The sequence below is a fragment of the Macrobrachium nipponense genome, chromosome 37 (genome assembly GCF_015104395.2).
Source record: "Macrobrachium nipponense isolate FS-2020 chromosome 37, ASM1510439v2, whole genome shotgun sequence".
Classification (NCBI taxonomy): Eukaryota; Metazoa; Arthropoda; class Malacostraca; order Decapoda; family Palaemonidae; genus Macrobrachium; species Macrobrachium nipponense.
In genome coordinates, this window is record NC_061097.1 from 41,036,206 (window position 1) to 41,055,166 (window position 18,961).

At 37.0% G+C, this 18,961-nt stretch overlaps 1 protein-coding gene and 1 long non-coding RNA gene across 4 annotated transcripts in view; one reads left to right on the plus strand and one right to left on the minus strand.

The window, feature by feature from the left end:
* LOC135209185 (uncharacterized protein ZK1073.1-like) overlaps nucleotides 1-5,796 on the minus strand; it is a 126,240-nt gene extending 120,444 nt beyond the window's left edge. Inside the window, exon 1 of the mRNA XM_064241869.1 lies at nucleotides 5,604-5,796. Coding sequence (XP_064097939.1) covers nucleotides 5,604-5,618 — 15 coding nt within the window. The 5' untranslated portion in view covers nucleotides 5,619-5,796. The remainder of the gene's footprint in view (nucleotides 1-5,603) is intronic.
* Nucleotides 1-18,961, plus strand: part of LOC135209186 (uncharacterized) — a 490,707-nt gene that overhangs the window by 14,015 nt on the left and 457,731 nt on the right. The gene's annotated exons all lie outside the window — the stretch shown is intronic.

Consider the following 18,961-nt stretch of genomic DNA (forward strand, 5'->3'; position numbering starts at 1 on the left):
AGAGATTCATCAATCCCCAACGCCGGTTGGAGTTTCGCGAATTTTATATGGTCGCTGTAAAGAGCGAAGTGGATGTCATAAATCATCTGAGCTTTTCATACGCCAATATTTTATTTAGTTTTATGCTATGCACAGATTACTAACGTATGATATATATACGTGAATTTATATATATATATATATATATATTATATATATAGATATATATATATATATATATATATATATATATATATATATGTGTGTGTTAAGGCCTTTTGTGAAAATTTGCTTCCCAGTGTTAGCCTTGATTCAGAAATGGGAAGGATAAATGTGTGGCAGAATTTCTTGTCTTTTCTCCCTCTCTGGAGCCACTCAGCATGAGAGAAACGACTAAGTGGTGATTTCAGACGAGTTTGTAACAGTTAATGCATAGACCAATGCATATTCATACGTATCCTTAAAACTTAACAAGTATCCAGATGAAATGCGACCTATTTATAGTTCGTAACTACCAAGGGATAATAGAAACAATCAGTTTCCTTTCCGTTAATGGGAACGTTCGAGTGGAGAACATCTAAACCGTTTAGAGCCGATTTGATCTCTTTAGCACCGTAGGCTATAAGAAGGCCTCTCTAGTCGATCAGGAGGTCCATCTCCTTCCGGCTAACGCTCGAATTAACGATGTCATCTAGTGTTTTAACGCCTCCACAGAGGCCTTGATTGGCCACGAGTTCGGGGAGGGTAGATCCAGTCCACCGCTAATTATCCTGAGGTGAACAGCCTCGTTGAAGAGGCGATGCTCGGCGTAGAATTGTGAGGTCGTAAGGGGTGGGTGGTTGTGAGTGGAGAGGTCGTCTAGGAAAAATGAGGTTGGCGATTACGGAAGACTCGGGTGTAAAAGTAGGGAGGTTGCCGAAACGATTTAGATTTGAGAGGATACTGGTATGAAAACTAGAAGGTACAGTGCAGAAAAAAAAACATAATTGAAGGTAAAGGAGGCTGAAAGAAGAGGGAGAGGACGATGAAATGGTGGAAAAGGGAGAAGGTTGGAAAGTTCAGGAGGCCACAAGGAGGGGAAGAAGGATGCATGTGAAGTGTAGGAGGGAGGAGCAACACGTCACTGAGATAACTTGATCAACTTGTTTTTAGGCCGATGATCGGTTGAGCAAGTTTAGTGGAGCGTGTTCGTTCTAAACCGGTTTTGTACATATATAGTGTCTTGGTCGAATTGGTCTGATTACCGCCCCCTCTCTCTCCACTTATAATCCAAGTAAAAACAGTTTTCCATAATTGTTAACAAAGTCGTGCGCTGCGTGCAAAATCGCTGCATATTGCTAACAAATAAAACGATCATACTGTACCATGGTGTGATAATTTGGAGGGAATTTTCTACGGTCAATCACGCGAGTTTATACGGTATAACTTATATGTATTTTACCTATTGACTAGCTTGTATTTTCCAGCTAATGTACGGTACTTATGTTAAGGAACTCGCCTATACACTCATGAATCTGCAGAACATGCAAGAAAGCACAAATCCTTGAAGCAGTCGTAGCAACCAATTCTTAAAATCGAGTAGGAGTATTTGCCACAAACAACCCCAGCAACCACAAACATTCTTGGCCTAGTGGTTCACGATGAACGCCAAGCATGTCTGCTTGCCGCCTGCCGCTGGTCTTTCCCGCATTATATATATATATATAAAACAAAGCATGCAGTCTGTTCTGCAAATGAACTTAATATATTTCATTATTATTAAGGATTAATTTATTCAATTCTCTGAGCCTAACAACGGCTCTTCTCGGGCTGGTTCTAGATATTATTATTACTCAACATTAGTAAGCGTCCATATGGATCCAAAAATACTTAATTATTAAATCAAGCTTCCAAAGAACGGGATGACAAAATGTAGAAGTATGAAAAAAAGGGGGCATTTTCCAGTGTGCGATGACAATGATGATTTTGCCTTAGGGTGACCTTTGGTGTAAGTGGCTTAGTAACAGGAGGCAGTCAGTCTCTCACTGACTAGACGCAACTGCCCTTACCCCAGTGAGGAAATTGTTCTTAACTGAAGCACTTCGTCATTCTCTCTCTCTCTCTCACACACTTGTCAGCCCTACGAATCAAGAATATTAAGAGATATTGTTAAATCAGCAACATTAATCTACTTTTCAACAGTTAAACGCCATTAGCTAAATGCGCAGATTTTCTACTTAAACAGATCGCACCCTTTTTTCTCTCCTACACAGTCCCTGTCTCGCGGGCATACACACACACGCGCACACACCGCTAAGATGATTAATGAGGGCCCATATCTCTTACCAGATGGCAAAGCTACACACAGTGGCTTCTATTTATTCCGAGTATATGTTTATATGCCTTTAAATAGTCACGTATTAAAATAATTAGCTATTTTCATGGTTGCTTTGGAATTTAAGTATAAATTCCTAAGTACTGTCCGATATATATTAATTTATACACACATTAGTATATAATTGAAGTAATTTTCTACATTTAAGAGGGGGTTGGGTGTGTTACTTAATTAAGGACCATATTAAATGTATATATATATATAAATATATATATATATATATATATTATATATATATGAAATATTTTTTGTTAACGCAGAACTCCTTCTAATAAAAGGATCCCATAAAATGCCAAAAGGTAGAAAGTTACTGCTATATTTCAAACAACTGTCCATCGACGGGCGTTTTTATGGGCCCCGTTTATTTTATATATATATATATATATATATATATATATATATATATATATATATAGTGTATATAACTACACATATATATGTTTGTATGTATATGTACTATGTGTATGTATGTAGTATGTGATGATATGTATGTATATATGTATATATATATATATATATATATATTAATATATGATATATATATATATATATATATATAGTATATATATATATATATATATATATATATATATGTCAATATCGACCACAGGAGAAAACGATTCACGAAGGAAAAGTGATATTACTTTCTAAATAAACGTGTATAATAATATACATATATTTATATATACGTATATATATAAGAATAAAATGTTTTTTTTATTAAAATAACATATAGTAGTATGTCGGCAGGTATACACACACACACACACACACACACACATTAGCACCGTGAACGCATGCTCTCAACCGTAGCACCCACAAGCTAACCGACGAAGACTTTCTCTAACAAAAACTGCTAGCCGCGCCTCTCGGTTCTGTCTGAAGCGAGTGTTTTCAGCCTTAAGCCCTCCTAAGCACATTTTCGCTACGGGCCTCACCCTCCCATCATTTTTAGCAGCGCGAAAATTTAAGTTTTTAACGTCAGTTAAAGGTGATAATCGATCGGTAAGGAGAGTAATTAAGCTTAATCAACAACTTTAATATCAATAACTATTACGTACTTTTATTTGCAATGTACCGTACTCCTCTCATCAGGGTATTCTCTCTCTATCTCTCTCTGGCCATTCTAGTTCTCTGAAACCTACTTATCTTAGTTAACGGTAATTTTGTCTAAGTCTCATTAATGATAGGTTATAAATAAGTTAACTGCCTTTTTTCGTGTCCCATTCTTAATAGTGATAAAAACAAAATTACCCCAGCTTCCAGAAATTCACGACGCCGGCAGACTCCATCCATAAAAAATGAAAAGAAAAACCGTTCTATTGATTGGCCTAGCCCTCGAAAGGTTACCACACGGCTTGTAAGCTCGGAATTCGAGAGAGGAAGACTTGTCAACGCCTCCGTTACTCATCTCCCATTACGGTGGCTGTTTAAGACCTGCATAATTATCTAGGAGCTAAATGACTGGTGAAAACACTGAAACCAGGAGCCCAAAATGAAAGGATGAAAGGTGAAATATCAAGAGATCGTTGTCGCTAGAGCCAAATGACTTTTCTTCTTCTTTCAAGTTATCTGGGGTCAATAGCTAGAAAGCAGCTATGGCCGGTACTGTCGACGGGGCCTCCTGCTTCAAGATCTCCATTACAATAGAGGCGGGATTCATCTTGAGAACGCCATAACAACTCAGTGGGAACCTGGGCCTTAGTTTCTGGGAATACTCGATGTTCTTATTGAAATAAAATCAATAATCCACAAGTAGATGTGGATGTAAGCCTATTGTACTTCTCTTCAGAATGTGAGTAGGCTGCTCACAGTGGGCCAGCTCACTGGGCTTACCGACGTATATGTGCGTATTTATGTATGCAAGTATATGCATTGCAAAGACAAGGAAATAGCAAGAACGATGACAAAAATCTCCAGCTCTTCCATTGCTCCAACCTAAAGGCTAACACCCGAATGCTAAAACTTTCCCTTAAACTATAAGAGCGACGGAATAACGCCCGTTTGTAGCCTACGCTATAATTTTAGAAAGTTGCTACCTCTTCTTCTTGAGAGAGAGAGAGAGTACCATTCAGATCAAATAAGAACAATTTTTCACCGAGCTACAAGTCTCGCCCACAAAATCGATTGTTTGTAACGAGAGAGAGAGAGAGAGAGAGAGAGAGAGAGAGAGAGAGAGAGAGAGAGAGAGAGAGAGAATCTCACCGGCCGGCAAGAGCATTAGCAGTAGGCCTAAAACTACAAGTTAGGCATGTCTAGGCGGCAGCGTCGCCAGACGTTTTTTTTTCTTCTTCTTCTTATTCAATGAGCACCGTAGCATAGATTCTCATATTTGGACCTTTTCCCCCAGAATTTTCTTAAATCACTAGAAATTTATCATGCACGCACTGAAGTACTTAAGAATATAACTGGTTGGTCAAAACTATTTTATTGTCTCGTTTCAGACAACGAAAACTCAATTCCGTAAGCCCTGTCATACACACACACGCACAGAAATATCTAGGCATACTGCGGAAAAAATTATATGTATTGTTTTACAAGCATTGTCCTAATCAGGCGCCTTTTCAGTCTTGACTACCTCTCGCCTCATGCATTTATTCCAAGAAGTCTTACCAGTTGGTTATTGGTTATTTTATATATAATATATATCATATATATATATATATATATATATATATATATATATATATATAATGTGCGTGTGTGTGTGTGTGATTGAATGCATGGCTTATGTATCATTAGTTTATCTAACATGAACATAATAATTCCTTGAAACTTTTTGAATTAAAACCGTAAAAACTGTTATATTGAAAATAGTTATAATGTAGTACGCGAACATTAAACGTTTTATATGTCTTTGAGAATGAACTTACAAGATATGTGCTAAAGCAACTTTGCCTTAAGTTCAGTTACCATATATATGTATTATACGCACACACAGATATATATATATATATATATATATATATATATATATATATAAAATTGGGTTATACATACCCCATTGGTAATCCAATGAAAATGCTTTAGTTCAATAAAAATCGTCGATTCTTTTCAGTAAAAATGATCGTTGAAGAAAAATAGTCAATTCCCTTCAGTAAAAATGATCGACAGTCTTAATCAAACATAAAAAGTAATGCAAAGGCAATTAAAACTTGCAAGAAAGTCGTTGAAAAAAGAGTGCTCTCGCGTCACGAGTATACGCCGTCGGTCAAAACTGAAAAAATAAAGACAGAAATTCACAACTTACCTCTATGTCAGACATGATTGTTTGATTTTATTGATTAACTTTGGCGGGGTAGAAGCTTTAAAAAAGCGAGGGAGTTGGTAGATAGTGAAGCCAACCAAAAAAAATTAAGAAGAGATGAGAGACGAACAAAAGTTCTTGTTTAAACCACAAAGTTCAAGGCGTTACTACTGGCTGGCGATGGCCGACTCTACGCTTTACAACTCCCGCGCCGAGCCAGCAACGCAACGCTGCCTTCCAAATTGTCCCGTTATGTTTCGCTCAACTCCCACGCAAGTTAGACCCTGTTGCGTCGTTATTCGCGTAATTCCCATTATTCCTAGTATTAAAGTGTGGCTCTTATTGTTAATTTTAAATTTATAAATGGGAATTACCAATTTGTGAAGAAAAACGAGCTTGCTTTGTAGTCTCTGAGTGGTCTTTATCAATAAAGAGAAACAGACCGCAAACCATAAAACATGAATCATACTCTGGCCACTCGCGGCCACTCAGGGCGCATAACGCTACATCCTCTTTGCAAGCTGAAACGGAGAGCATAATAAAACTTACTTTTCTACGTATAAAATGCATGTCCACGTATTGAAGGACAACACGTGACGCATTTAGTGTGTGCGTAACACTAAAGCCACTGTAACATGATTTTTTCTACGACATTGGAACAATATCCATCTTGCCTGTTCCTCGCAAACTGAATGACAACATTCTTGCAATTTTGTTTGAAGTGCAAACACGTAGAATTTTCGAGGCAGACGGAATTTATATGAAGTTATAGTTTTGCCATTGTAATGTGCAAATGAGTTGTGTTTCAAGGTGAATATAGTAAAATAAATAAAAAAACAACTCCTAAGATAACAGTTATATGCACAGACGCAAACGAGTCTGCCAGGAATGCAGTAAAAAAGAAAAGAAAAAAAAATCTTGATTTCATCAGATCTGTTTGAGGTTACACGACCAACTTTGTTGCCGCTGACGAAACGTCTTGAGTGTGATACGTGACACTAGTACAGGCTGCATTTCCACGGAAATTTAATGAGGAAGATATTATATAAATATATATATATATATATATATATATATATATATATATATATATGTATGTATGTATATATATATATATATATCTACTACATATCACATATATATATATATATAGATATATATATATGACGGATGGAGAGAGAGAGAGAGAGAGAGAGAGAGAGAGGGAGAGAGAGAGAGAGAGAGAGAGAGATAAAATATTTAATCAACCATGACCTAGCACCAACAAAAGCTAAAAAAAAAAAAAAAAAAAAAAAAAAAAGCAGAATTCTTGAACATCGACTAAGGTGTTTCGTTCACCGAAAGTTAATGGTGTCCCAAAGATTGAAGCTGCTTTAGAACCAGATTGATTCGTTGTAAAAATCAGTAAAAAAAAATCGGTCAAATATCTTCAACTGTTGCAAAATCCTGTATCTTGGCGTAGAAGATATAAAATAACCGAATCGCCCTGTCAGTTGGCCATTCATTTCCAATGTGCACTTTTAAATGCATTAAACACATTTGTGTGTGTATATATATATATATATATATATATGTGTGTGTGTGTGTGTGTACATACATACACACCAAACACACACACACACACACACCACACACATATATATATATATATATATATATATATATATATATATATATATATATATATATATATATATATATATAATGGCCACAATGCCCTCTTAACTTCTCAGATTCTTTTTGGATACGCTTGTCACAACAAAGTCTGGACATCATGATTTCCTTCGTATTTCCTTGAAGTTGGATCTCGAGGCCTTGTAGTGACAAACGTATCCCCCCAAAAAAGAGCAAAGAATTTGAGACGTTAAGAGGGCTTTGTGGCCATTACATTTACGTAAGTATCTGGTAAAAATTAACATTTTTTCACACACACACTCACACACACAGAGGCATAAAGTAGACATTTATACATTTTCGATTGTCATTATTCTTACAGATATACATGACTCAAATTATTTTTCTCCCGGGTTTGATCTTGAATAACCACGACTATTTTGAAGTTAATTGGAATGTGAAACGTAATGGTGTCATGAGGGATTGCCGAAAATTGAAAAGTACAACCTGTGTCACAGATGCCGCCTTTTCCAGCCCCTCCCACTATTTGCAAGTGTAGTGAGTCTTAGAATTATTGTTCTTCAAACCAGCAAGCAATCACTGGAAAGGTTTTAAATTTTCATGTCTACAAAGTTTTAGTGAGACACTAAAAGAAGATTTCAATCTGTACAGCTTTGTACATGCTGTGTCATATTGTATATATATATATTCTATATATATATATATATATATATATATATATATATATTATATATATATATATATTAAATCACAGTAGATGCTCGTGACTTCGTTACATAAGCGAGTACTAAAGGAAATGATAGGCAGAAAGCCTATACAAAGTGCTTTCGCCTTTATTCAGGCATTGTCGAGGCACAAATACCCGAATAAAAGCGAAAGTGCTTTGTATAGACTTTCTGCCTATCATTTTCCTGTGGTATTTGCTTATACATACATACATACATACAATACACACACACACAAACAACAGAATTCCATCTAATAAAAGGAGCCCATAAAAACACCAAAATATAGAAAAAAGTACTATATTTCGGAGACTGCTGTCTCCCTCTTCAGGTAGATGAATGAAAAAGTTTACAGAAAAGGTGGTATTTATACCAAGAGGTCCATCCACAAACAAGCCAATTTAGGTCACCCCCGCTGATAATCTTCCTTTAATCTTCTTAAGTGTTGGTTGAATGAAAACGTTGTCGATCGTATCTGAAATCCATGCTCCTTTTGAGATGTTCATTACCTGCCTCTCTTTTATTAAGGCCGATTCCATCATTTGACTCTTGTACCGGCAGTTGCTGCTATAAATTACACGTGACAAATTCCAGTTTATTCTATGGTTATGTTCATTTATATGGTTGAAAATAGCCGTGTTCTGTTGTCCATACCTAACTGACCGTTTGTGTTGTATTAATCTCTGGGGAAGTGATTTACCTGTAAATCCGATGTAAGATTGGTCACAGTCCTGGCATGGGATTTCGTATACCCCAGAGTCCTTGGGAGATGTCTTTTGTTGGACGTTAATCAGGGATTTGGCTTAGGTGTTTGGGTAAGTAAATACAAAAGGGTTCGATTTTCCGAGGGTGTGGGTTACTCTCTTAATCGTGTCCAGGTGGGGAATTATTATTTTATTGTTGGGTGTATCTCTGGTCTTGTCTTTAGGGGGTCGGTAGAAAATTACGTTTGCTTTGTGAATTGCTTTCTCAATTATATGGTCAGGATACTTTAGAGACGAAAGTTGCTTGCGAATTAGTTCAAATTCTTTTTCCAGGAATTCTGGGGAACAAATTCGTAAGGCTCTTAAGAACAGGTTGCTAGCTACACTTATCTTGATAGAAATGTCGTGATAGCTAAAGTAGTGAATATATGAAAGTGAGAACGTTGGTTTTCTGTATATGGTAAATTTGTATTCTGTCGTATCTCTGATTATTAAAACATCAAGAAAAGGAATTGTGTTGTCTGTTTCCCATTCAACTTTAAATTTGATGCTGGGCACTAATACGTTTAATTTCGAGAGGAATTCATTAAAATTGCCCCACCTATTATCCCAAAATGTTAGGATATGTGGATGAGATATGTGGATGATATCCTAACATTTTGGGATAATAGGTGGGGCAATTTTAATGAATTCCTCTCGAAATTAAACGTATTAGTGCCCAGCATCAAATTTAAAGTTGAATGGGAAACAGACAACACAATTCCTTTTCTTGATGTTTTAATAATCAGAGATACGACAGAATACAAATTTACCATATACAGAAAACCAACGGGGAACTGCCTGTAATATAAATGACCCCAAAATTGTCTACGTTCCAGAAGACATCTACTGGCACAAGACACTTTTAATAAACTATTTACTCACTGGAGTCCATTTTCCACCAGAAAAAAAACTCAGTATTCTAAAAACGCCAGCTACAATTAGTAACTCTGGTCATTACTCGACCTTGTGGACACGGGTAAAGGTGTCGTCATTTTAATTAAATCAATCTGATTATAATAATGTTGAAAGTATATAAGATAATAGTATGAAGATCAAGAAGATAGGTAAACCTGATTTCACAACCATTTTTGCTAAAGTTAACAAGTTATTAAAATATCTTAATGACAATGATATTATTAACTAGCAAGTTTATCAATCGCAATAGAGTACGCGCTCTTCTTATGGCATATTTAATGTATGGTCTTCCGAAAGGACAAAACAAGGTACTACACCTGTCAAACCTATTTTAGCGTCATATGACACACCTAATTATCAAGTGGCTAAGTTTTTAGTATCATTACTTCCGCCACTGACATCTTCAACGTATTGCTACAGTTCTCAACATTTCACGTCTTATTACACTTGACATACTATGCAAACAATTCATCCCAAATCTTCATTTTTAAAGAGAAGATCCATTGCCAAGATTCCGACCTATTTATGGTCAAATTTAATATATACAGTCGCTTTTTACTAACGTGTCTGTGGAGAAAACTATCCAGAATATTTAAGACAAAATATTTCTTCTTCCTAACTAGGTGATTTTAATGAAGGTAATTTTAAGAAGTTTTTACACTTCGTCATTGCCTTAATTTTTCATGACTCGCCCTACGTACAAATTAAGGTATGGCCATGGGGTCCCCATTAGGGCCCACATTCGCAGATATTTTCATGTGCGTAATGGAGGAGCGGTTGCTGGAGACCAGGTGTCCTCTAAGTTACCATCCTTTATTTTACGGAAAAGTTCCTCGTTGGACGAGTGGTTTTCGCACTCGGCTACCAATGCGGTGGTCCGAGGTTCGATTCTCGGCTCGGCCAACGCGGAATCAGAGGAATCTATTTCTGGTGATAGAAACTCATTTCTCTGTATAATGTGGTTCGTATCCCACAATGAACTGTAGGTCCCGTTGCTAGGTGACCAATTGGTTCCTAGCTACGTAAAAATATTTAATCCTTCGGGCCAGCCCTAGGAGAGCTGTTATTCAGCTCAGTGGTCTGGTAAAACTATAGATATACTTAAACTTACTTTACGGAAGGTACGTTGATAATACCTTCCCCTCTTTAAACCAAAATTTGATACTGGATTTTTTTTTGGATTTACCAGTCAGGCTCACCCCCAACTATATATTTCACTATAGAATACGAGGACGATAACCAATTGGCCTTTCTTAGATATTTTAATTTCTCGACAATAGCTCGGTTTTAACACAAATGTCCCCGATTGGGATATTCGGTCAAGTTTTTAGAAATTGCCAACTACCTGCTTTATTATATTTACTATATATTATATATATAGATATTATATATATATATATATAAAGAGAGCGAGAATATATATATATATATATATATATATATATATATATATATATATATAATACATACATCATATATTATATAGATTATACATTTCGCCATTATTTTGTTTACCATCATAGAGATGAAATAAACAAAATTCACTAGCACGTTCATGATTTAAACAATGCAATTAGTATGGTCCCCCAACAAGTTTCCGCAACATTGGCCGTTCCATGCACGTACTCGACAATTCATGAAATTTTCTATTTTTGACCATTTTGCTCACAGTACCCCAATTCACCTTGTACCTTGCACCGTCTCTTGCATCTTGTGTATCAAGTCCCATTTGTTCCAACCTCTTCCAACCATTCTGGGTCTTCACTCATTTTCTCCAAACAAGCCCAAATTACACATTCTTTTCACTAACCTGTCATAATCTATTATCTATATCCCGTAGGGTGATAGTGCCGTCAGTGCACCTCATGCGATGCACTGTAGGCATTACTTAAGGTTCTTTGCTGCGTGCGTTCGGCCCCTAGCTGCAACCCTTTGCGTTCCTTTTACTGTGACTTCTTTCATATTCTCTTTCTTCCATCTTACTTTCCTGACAATTGATTCATAGTGCAGCTGCTTTGAGGTTTTCCTCCTGTTACACCTTGCTGACCATTTACTGTCGATTTCCGTTGCAGCGCTAAATGACCTCATAGGTCCGAGTGGTTGGCAATCGGCCTAAATTATGTATTCAATTCATTGACGTTTTACTTCAAGTAAGTCGAATTTGCCTAAAACACCCGTCATACATCCCCACCTTAACTTTCGTATTCTATGTCGTCTTTTTTTATATTTTTTGCACACATCCTGCTCCTTCTTTCTTCACATATTCTGCTGCCTACCTCTTTTTTCATACTACCTTTCTCACCTATAAATCGGCTGTTTCCATCTTCCACGATTCACCCTCAAATCCATACTCTTGCTCACATTTACTCTGTGATTTCTCCTATTACAGTTTATTTTTCAAACTGTTTCACAAGTTTCAGCTCTTTCGTATCAGTATCCCTAAGCAGACAGTCATTCAGCATTCCATTTACGAATCATTTTCATTTTCCATAACTTTGAACCGATTTTTTTTTTCAGTTTTCTGTGAAAGAAAACTATTGAGATGGCTTTGTCTGTCCGACCGCTCTTTTTATGCCCGCCCTCAGATTATAAAAACTACTGAGGTTAGAGGGCTGCAAATTGGTTTGTTGATCATCCACTCTCCAATCATCAAACATACCAAATATATATATATATATATATATATATATATATATATATATATATATATATATAGTATATATGTGATTGTCGTTATCGTTATTAGTAATATAATAGCAATATTTGATAATGATAATCAAAATAATACATTCGGGGTTATACTCCACCAAAGACATGACCAGAAAGAAACAGTTTCAATTACGGCTGCCGCTGAAGAATTTATTCTTGATTTATATATCTGAAGACTATCCTGATCATACTAACTGAATAACGTATGAAGAATGCCCGCATACCCCACAGTTGCTGAATATTAACGGTCTTCGCTGTTGTAGCAAGAAATTAGTAATGCATACTAAATGAAAGGTGATTGAATATCGAGTTATAGTTTATGATACATGACGTAGAAACTTCGGTGTATGATGGAAATGTCAATATGATGTCATTATACTGGATCGTCGGTCCTTAGCCCGGATAAAGGATGGGGCATTTGAGAGAGAGAGAGAGAGAGAGAGAGAGAGAGAGAGAGAGAGAGAGAGAGAGAGAGAGAGAGAGAACGTTTCAATTCTGTCATAACCATCTTTTTCACACATTGACATTCAGTCTCGTGGAAGCTTGTTTTGCAAATGATCAGGCTTTTAGGCTTGCTTATTTTTAATAATAATAATAATTAATCATTATAATAATAATAATTAATTAATAATAAATAATTTTTGGACTAAGATTTATTATTATTATTATTATTATTATTATTATTATTATTATTATTATTATTATTATATAGTACACAATCTAATACTATTTGCTACAGCAGATAACATCATCATTAAAACCCCGAAGGTGTCTTGGTGGAGCAACCAGCCAAACGTGTTACACCAGTGAATACGGAAGGTACAAACAACAGGTCATGGAGAACTCCGCTACGTCACGTGTCCCACTCCGCCTGTCACTAAGCAGTATCACTGCCGTTATCCATTAATTGATCATCTATAGTCGTCACCCACAGTATCGCATTAAGACCTCCTATATACACTCGTTGCGAAAGCCATTATTTTTAGGAGGATTAGGCGATAAGAGTGGATAATGTAGTCCCTTGTAACACAAGAGTACACGCTGTTGATAGGCACGGTTACAATATACTAGATATGCCCGCTGCGTTATCAGGCAGGTCACGTGAAACTTATCGGGCATGGTTAGTTTGGGTGCCGAAGGCTTATCATAGGAGGAAAAAATTCATTTGTTATTATTATTGTTATTGTTATTCGGGGTAAGCTTAGCGCCCACAAGTAAAATAAAGAAAACGATAACAGAATCTAAGGAAAATAACAGCTAAAGATAAATATTTGAACAAAATCTTTGCTAGTGTTGATTGTCATAGAATAGAATATAGAATTTAGGCCAAAGGCTGGGGCCTTTGAGGCCATTCAGCGCTGTAAGGGAAATTGAAAGAGGTTGCAGCTAGGGACCGAAGGGACGCTGCAAAGAACCTTGAGTAATCCCTACAGTGCACTGCATGAGGTGTACTGAATGCACAAACCATCCTACGGGGAACAATAGTTGTCATGGAAGTGAAATGTGAAATTTCATTTTCAGTGTTATACCCCCCCCCCCCTCTCTCTCTCTCTCTCTCTCTCTCTCTCTCTCCCCCGTGAAGGCGCGTTCTTTTATTGCAAGAGAAGTTATATAGGCTGAAGGCAATACCCGAGAGTTTAATTTCTAAACAAAAAGAACCTGCTCCCTTTGTTAAAGAAGCTGGGTACCCTTAGGTAAGGAGTCTTATACATGTTCGTTAATTCAAGGGGATGTAGTAGTCACAAGGTCTGCGTATTTCACGCACAAGTTATTAAAACATATCCATTCATTATTGCTAACACTCCGTAGGAGGGTAGTGCTTTCAGTGCACCTCATGCGGTGCGCTGTAGGCATTAATTAAGGCTCTTTGCAGCGTCCCTTCGGCCCCTAACAGAAACCTCTTTCGTTTATTTTACTGTATTTCTGTTCATATTCTCTTTCTTCCATCTACTTTCCTTAACCCTCTTCTAACAATGGATTCATAGTGCAACTCCTTTGAGGTTTTCCTCCTGTTACACCTTTCAAACCTTTCTACTCTCACATCATTTCCCTTTCAGCGCAGAATGACCTCATAGGCGCCAGCGCTTGGCCTTTGGCCAAAATTCTATATCCCATTCAATTCCATTATTGTTCAATGGTCATGTATTCATCACTCTAGACTGACTTAAAATGATATCTGTCAGTCTTTTCTCTGGTGGTGACACGCTGGCAGAGTTCGCATTAAGTAACCAACAATTTTTCTAAATGGATATTTGATACATTGTCACGCAAGCACGACCATGGACGACTTCCGCATCACGATTAATATTGGTTATTGGACGTAATTTTCGACGGCATAACTCTAAAAGATGTCAGCAGATGTGTGATTTCGTAAGACCTATATAGACCTTAGCTTGCTCCTTGTCGGTCAAGTCGTCAGAGGGAGGCTTGTGGCCATCAGTATCGCGATGCTCAACATCTGCGCCAGTCTCTGTTCAAAATCCCCGTAAGGGGGCTAGTGCCGTCAGTGTACCTCACGCGGTGCACTGCAGGCATTACTTAAGGTTCGTTGCAGCGTCCGTTCGGGCCCTAGCTGCAACCCCTTTCGTTCCTTTTACTGTACCTCCTTTCATATTCTCTTTCTTCCATCTTGCTTATCCACCCTCTCCTAATAATTGTTTCATTGTGAAACTGCTTTGAGGTTTTCCTCCTGTTACACCTTTCAAACCTTTCTATTCTCGATTTCCGTTTCAGCGCTGAATGACCTCATATCTCCCAGTGTTAGCCCATTGGGATAAGGTCTATATTCCATTCCACTTTGAAAAATTAAATTAATCCATCCAGTGCTAAGTGTACCTCGTAGGGGTAGTGCCGTCAGTACACTTCACGTGGTGCACTGTAGACATTACTTAAGGGTATTTGCTGCGTGCCTTCAGCCCTTAGCTGCAACCCCTTTCGTTCCTTTTACTGTACCTCCTTTCATATTCTCTTTCTTCCATCTTGCTTATCCACCCTCTCCTAATAATTGTTTCATTGTGAAACTGCTTTGAGGTTTTCCTCCTGTTACACCTTTCAAACCTTTCTATTCTCGATTTCCGTTTCAGCGCTGAATGACCTCATATCTCCCAGTGTTAGCCCTTTGGGATAAGGTCTATATTCCATTCCACTTTGAAAAATTAAATTAATCCATCCAGTGCTAAGTGTACCTCGTAGGGGTAGTGCCGTCAGTACACTTCACGTGGTGCACTGTAGACATTACTTAAGGGTATTTGCTGCGTGCCTTCAGCCCTTAGCTGCAACCCCTTTCGTTCCTTTTACTGTACCTTCTCATGGTGCAAATGTGAGGTTTTCCTCCTGTTACACCTTTCAGACCTTTCACTGTCAATTTCTGTTTAAGCACTGAATGACTTCATAGGTCCCAGTGCTCGACCTTTGGCCTAAATTCTATATTCAACTCAATTCAGTATTAAGTGTTCACATCTTCATAGATTTGGATATTCAGATGCCCTCATGTGAAGAGAAACAGCTTTATTCCAGGAGTACTTTTAATTTTTTTTCCTGTACAAAGGTATTTCAAGATTTCGAAAATCTAAAATGAGCTGTATATTCAGGAACTTGGGAACAAAATGGGGTAGATCCACAATCGACTGCGTGATGCAAAGCGTTGGGCGTTTGTGATGAAGTTAGATTAATTACTCTTTCGCCTTTCTGAATTACATTGTGAAGTCACAGTTGCTAACAATGTTATATTATTATTATTATTATTATTATTATTATTATTATTATTATTATTATTATTATTATTATTATTATTATTTGTAGAAGACACTGTTAGGCAATTGCTGTTAAAGAGCATGGCAGGATGAAGCGAGTTGTTTTTATATATTGTTTTTTATATTTTTCTTACAATTCGCTTCTAAGGCTCAGCGATGCTACTCAGAAACATCGCTGGGCCTGAGAAACGAATTGTAAGAAAAATAGAAAAAGCAATATATAAAATCAACTCGCTTTATTCTGCCATTCTCTTTAACAGTATTATTATTATTATTATGATTATTATTAATGGAAAAAGAAACCCACCAGATTACTAAGTATAACTTGTTTGCTTGTAAGTATTTACATAGTATTTTACTCAATACTCGAGTACTTTCAGGCCCTATCTGTGCCCCTTTCTTTTGAGAAAGAGCCACTGATAGGGCCTGAAAGTACTCTAGTGTTAAGTAAAATACTATGTAAAAACATACAAGCAAACAAGTTATCTTGTGGGTTTCTTTTTCCATCTTCAGAAGATAACTGAAAGACGCTTTTATTATTATTATTATTATTATTATTATTATTATTATTATTATTATTATTATTATTATTATTATTATTATTATTATTATTATAATTTTTTTGTCTATCGCAGTCCTCCAATTCGACTGGGTGGTATTTATAGTGGGGGGTTCCGGGTTGCATGCCTGGCCTTCCTCAGGAGTCCATCACTTTTCTTACTATGTGCGCCGTTTCTAGGATCACACTCTTCTGCATGAGTCCTGGAGCTACTTCAGCCTCTAGTTTTTCTAGATTCCTTTTCAGGGATCTTGGGATCGTGCCTAGTGTTCCTATGATTATGGGTACGATTTCCACTGGCATACAGAGGCGTAACAATAGGGTGGCAGAGGTGGCAAACTGCCACGGGCCCAGGGCCTATAATGATTAAAGGGGCCCATGGACGTAGAGTCACGATGTGCAATTTGCCATTTCGTGGACACAGAGAAGGAACGCAAGCAGAAGATGAAGGTGATTATGATGAGGATGAAAGGAAACGTGGAAATTTCATTTGCATCATTGAGTTGCTTTCTAAATGATCCAGTTCTTTCAGAATTAATCAGTAAACCTAAAGGTAAAACAAAGTATACGAGCCCAATGATACAAAATGAACTCATTCAGTTGCTTTCAAAGGAAACTGAAAAAGAACTTCCTAGTGCCATTAAAGCAGCTCCATTTTATAGCATGATGTTAGATACAACGCAGGATATTTCCAAAATTGATCATATGTGTGAAATATACCGTTACTGTAGCATAGAATATGATGATAATGGAAAGCCAAAGGCCCTACAAATTAATGAGTCTTTTTTAGGGTTTCATAAGGTTGAGGGCCAAAGTGGAGCTGCACTATCAGAACAAATTTTGCAAATAATTAAACAAAGAGGACTTCCTATTTCAAGGTGTCGTGGTCAAGGATATGATGGAGCTAGTAACATGAAGGGGATATACAAAGGTGTGCAGAAAAAAATAATTGATTTTGAACCCAGTGCAGTTTATGTTCATTGTGCTGCTCATAATTTGAATTTGGTGATTAATGATGCTGCCAAGGATGTGACAGAAATAGCCCAGTTTTATTATATTGCTCAAAGAGTATGTGTTTTTTGGATTGAGTATCAAGTGATGGGACATATTATCTAGCTTAATTTCTGAATCAGGCACTCACAAAGGGGTAACTATTAAAAAGTTGAACCCACCTAGATGGGCTGGACGTTATGATGCGGTATTTGCTCTCAAAGTTCGATTCTGGGATGTGCAGAAAGCTCTAGCACAAATAATATTATGCAGCTCTAAGGCAGACGAACTCAATGAAGCCAATGCACTAAAGAAATGTCTTGAAAATTTTAATTTTGTAATCCTTTTGACGTTTCAGTCCAAGATCTTACAGTCAATAAATTTAGTATAAAAAATGTTGCAATCAAAAGCAGTTGATCTTGCTAAGGCAGCAGACCTCTTAAATGTTTCCATGGATGACATGTGCAGATTAAGAAATCAGTTTGAGGATGTAAAGAAAGTAGCAACAGCCCAGAGGTGGTCAATCAGACCAGAATTTGAGAAAAGTAGACTTCGCACCGTAAACGAACATTTTGGCGAGCTTTGTGAAGACCAAAGATTAGAAGATCCAGAGAGTTTGTGTAGAGTAACTGTTTACTAACGTTCTCTGGACATCATCACAACTCAGTTGAACTTCCGTTTTACTGGCTTGCATGAAGTTGTCTCATCATTCTCAGTGTTGGAACCAATCTCATTGCAAAATTTATCTGACTCAGAGCTGTACGAAAAAGCATCTAGTTTTGTGAAAAAATACCACAACGATGTCAGAAACATTCACACAGGAAATTCTCAGCGTGAGATCTGCTCTGAAGGGAGAAATAAGCAAAGTTTCTAGTATTAAGGACCTTGCTAATATGTTGATCATAGAAAATCATTCTATTTCAGCCAGTTTCCCTGAGGTTTGCACTGCATTGCTATTGTTTTGAACTATTCCAGTCACAACTGCAAGTGCAGAGCGTTCATTCTCCAAACTAAAGCTTGTTAAATACTATTTGCGAAGTACAATGGCTCATAAAAAATAGAAGGACTAGCTCTTCTACCAGTTGAACAAGGAACTGCACGTAGATTGAACTTGAGTCAAGTCATTGACAGATCTGCAGAGATGAAAGCAAGGAAGAAAGAATTCTAGAAGGTATAAGGTATATTTGTTTATTGATTGATGGTATAGATGTTTGGACCAAGTTGTGTTTATTTTTATTTTAAAGGCATCGTAATTATGCAATACTGTAACGGCCGCATAGGCCTACATAAGGGGATTCATCTGATTCATTATTGAGAATATATAATTCAG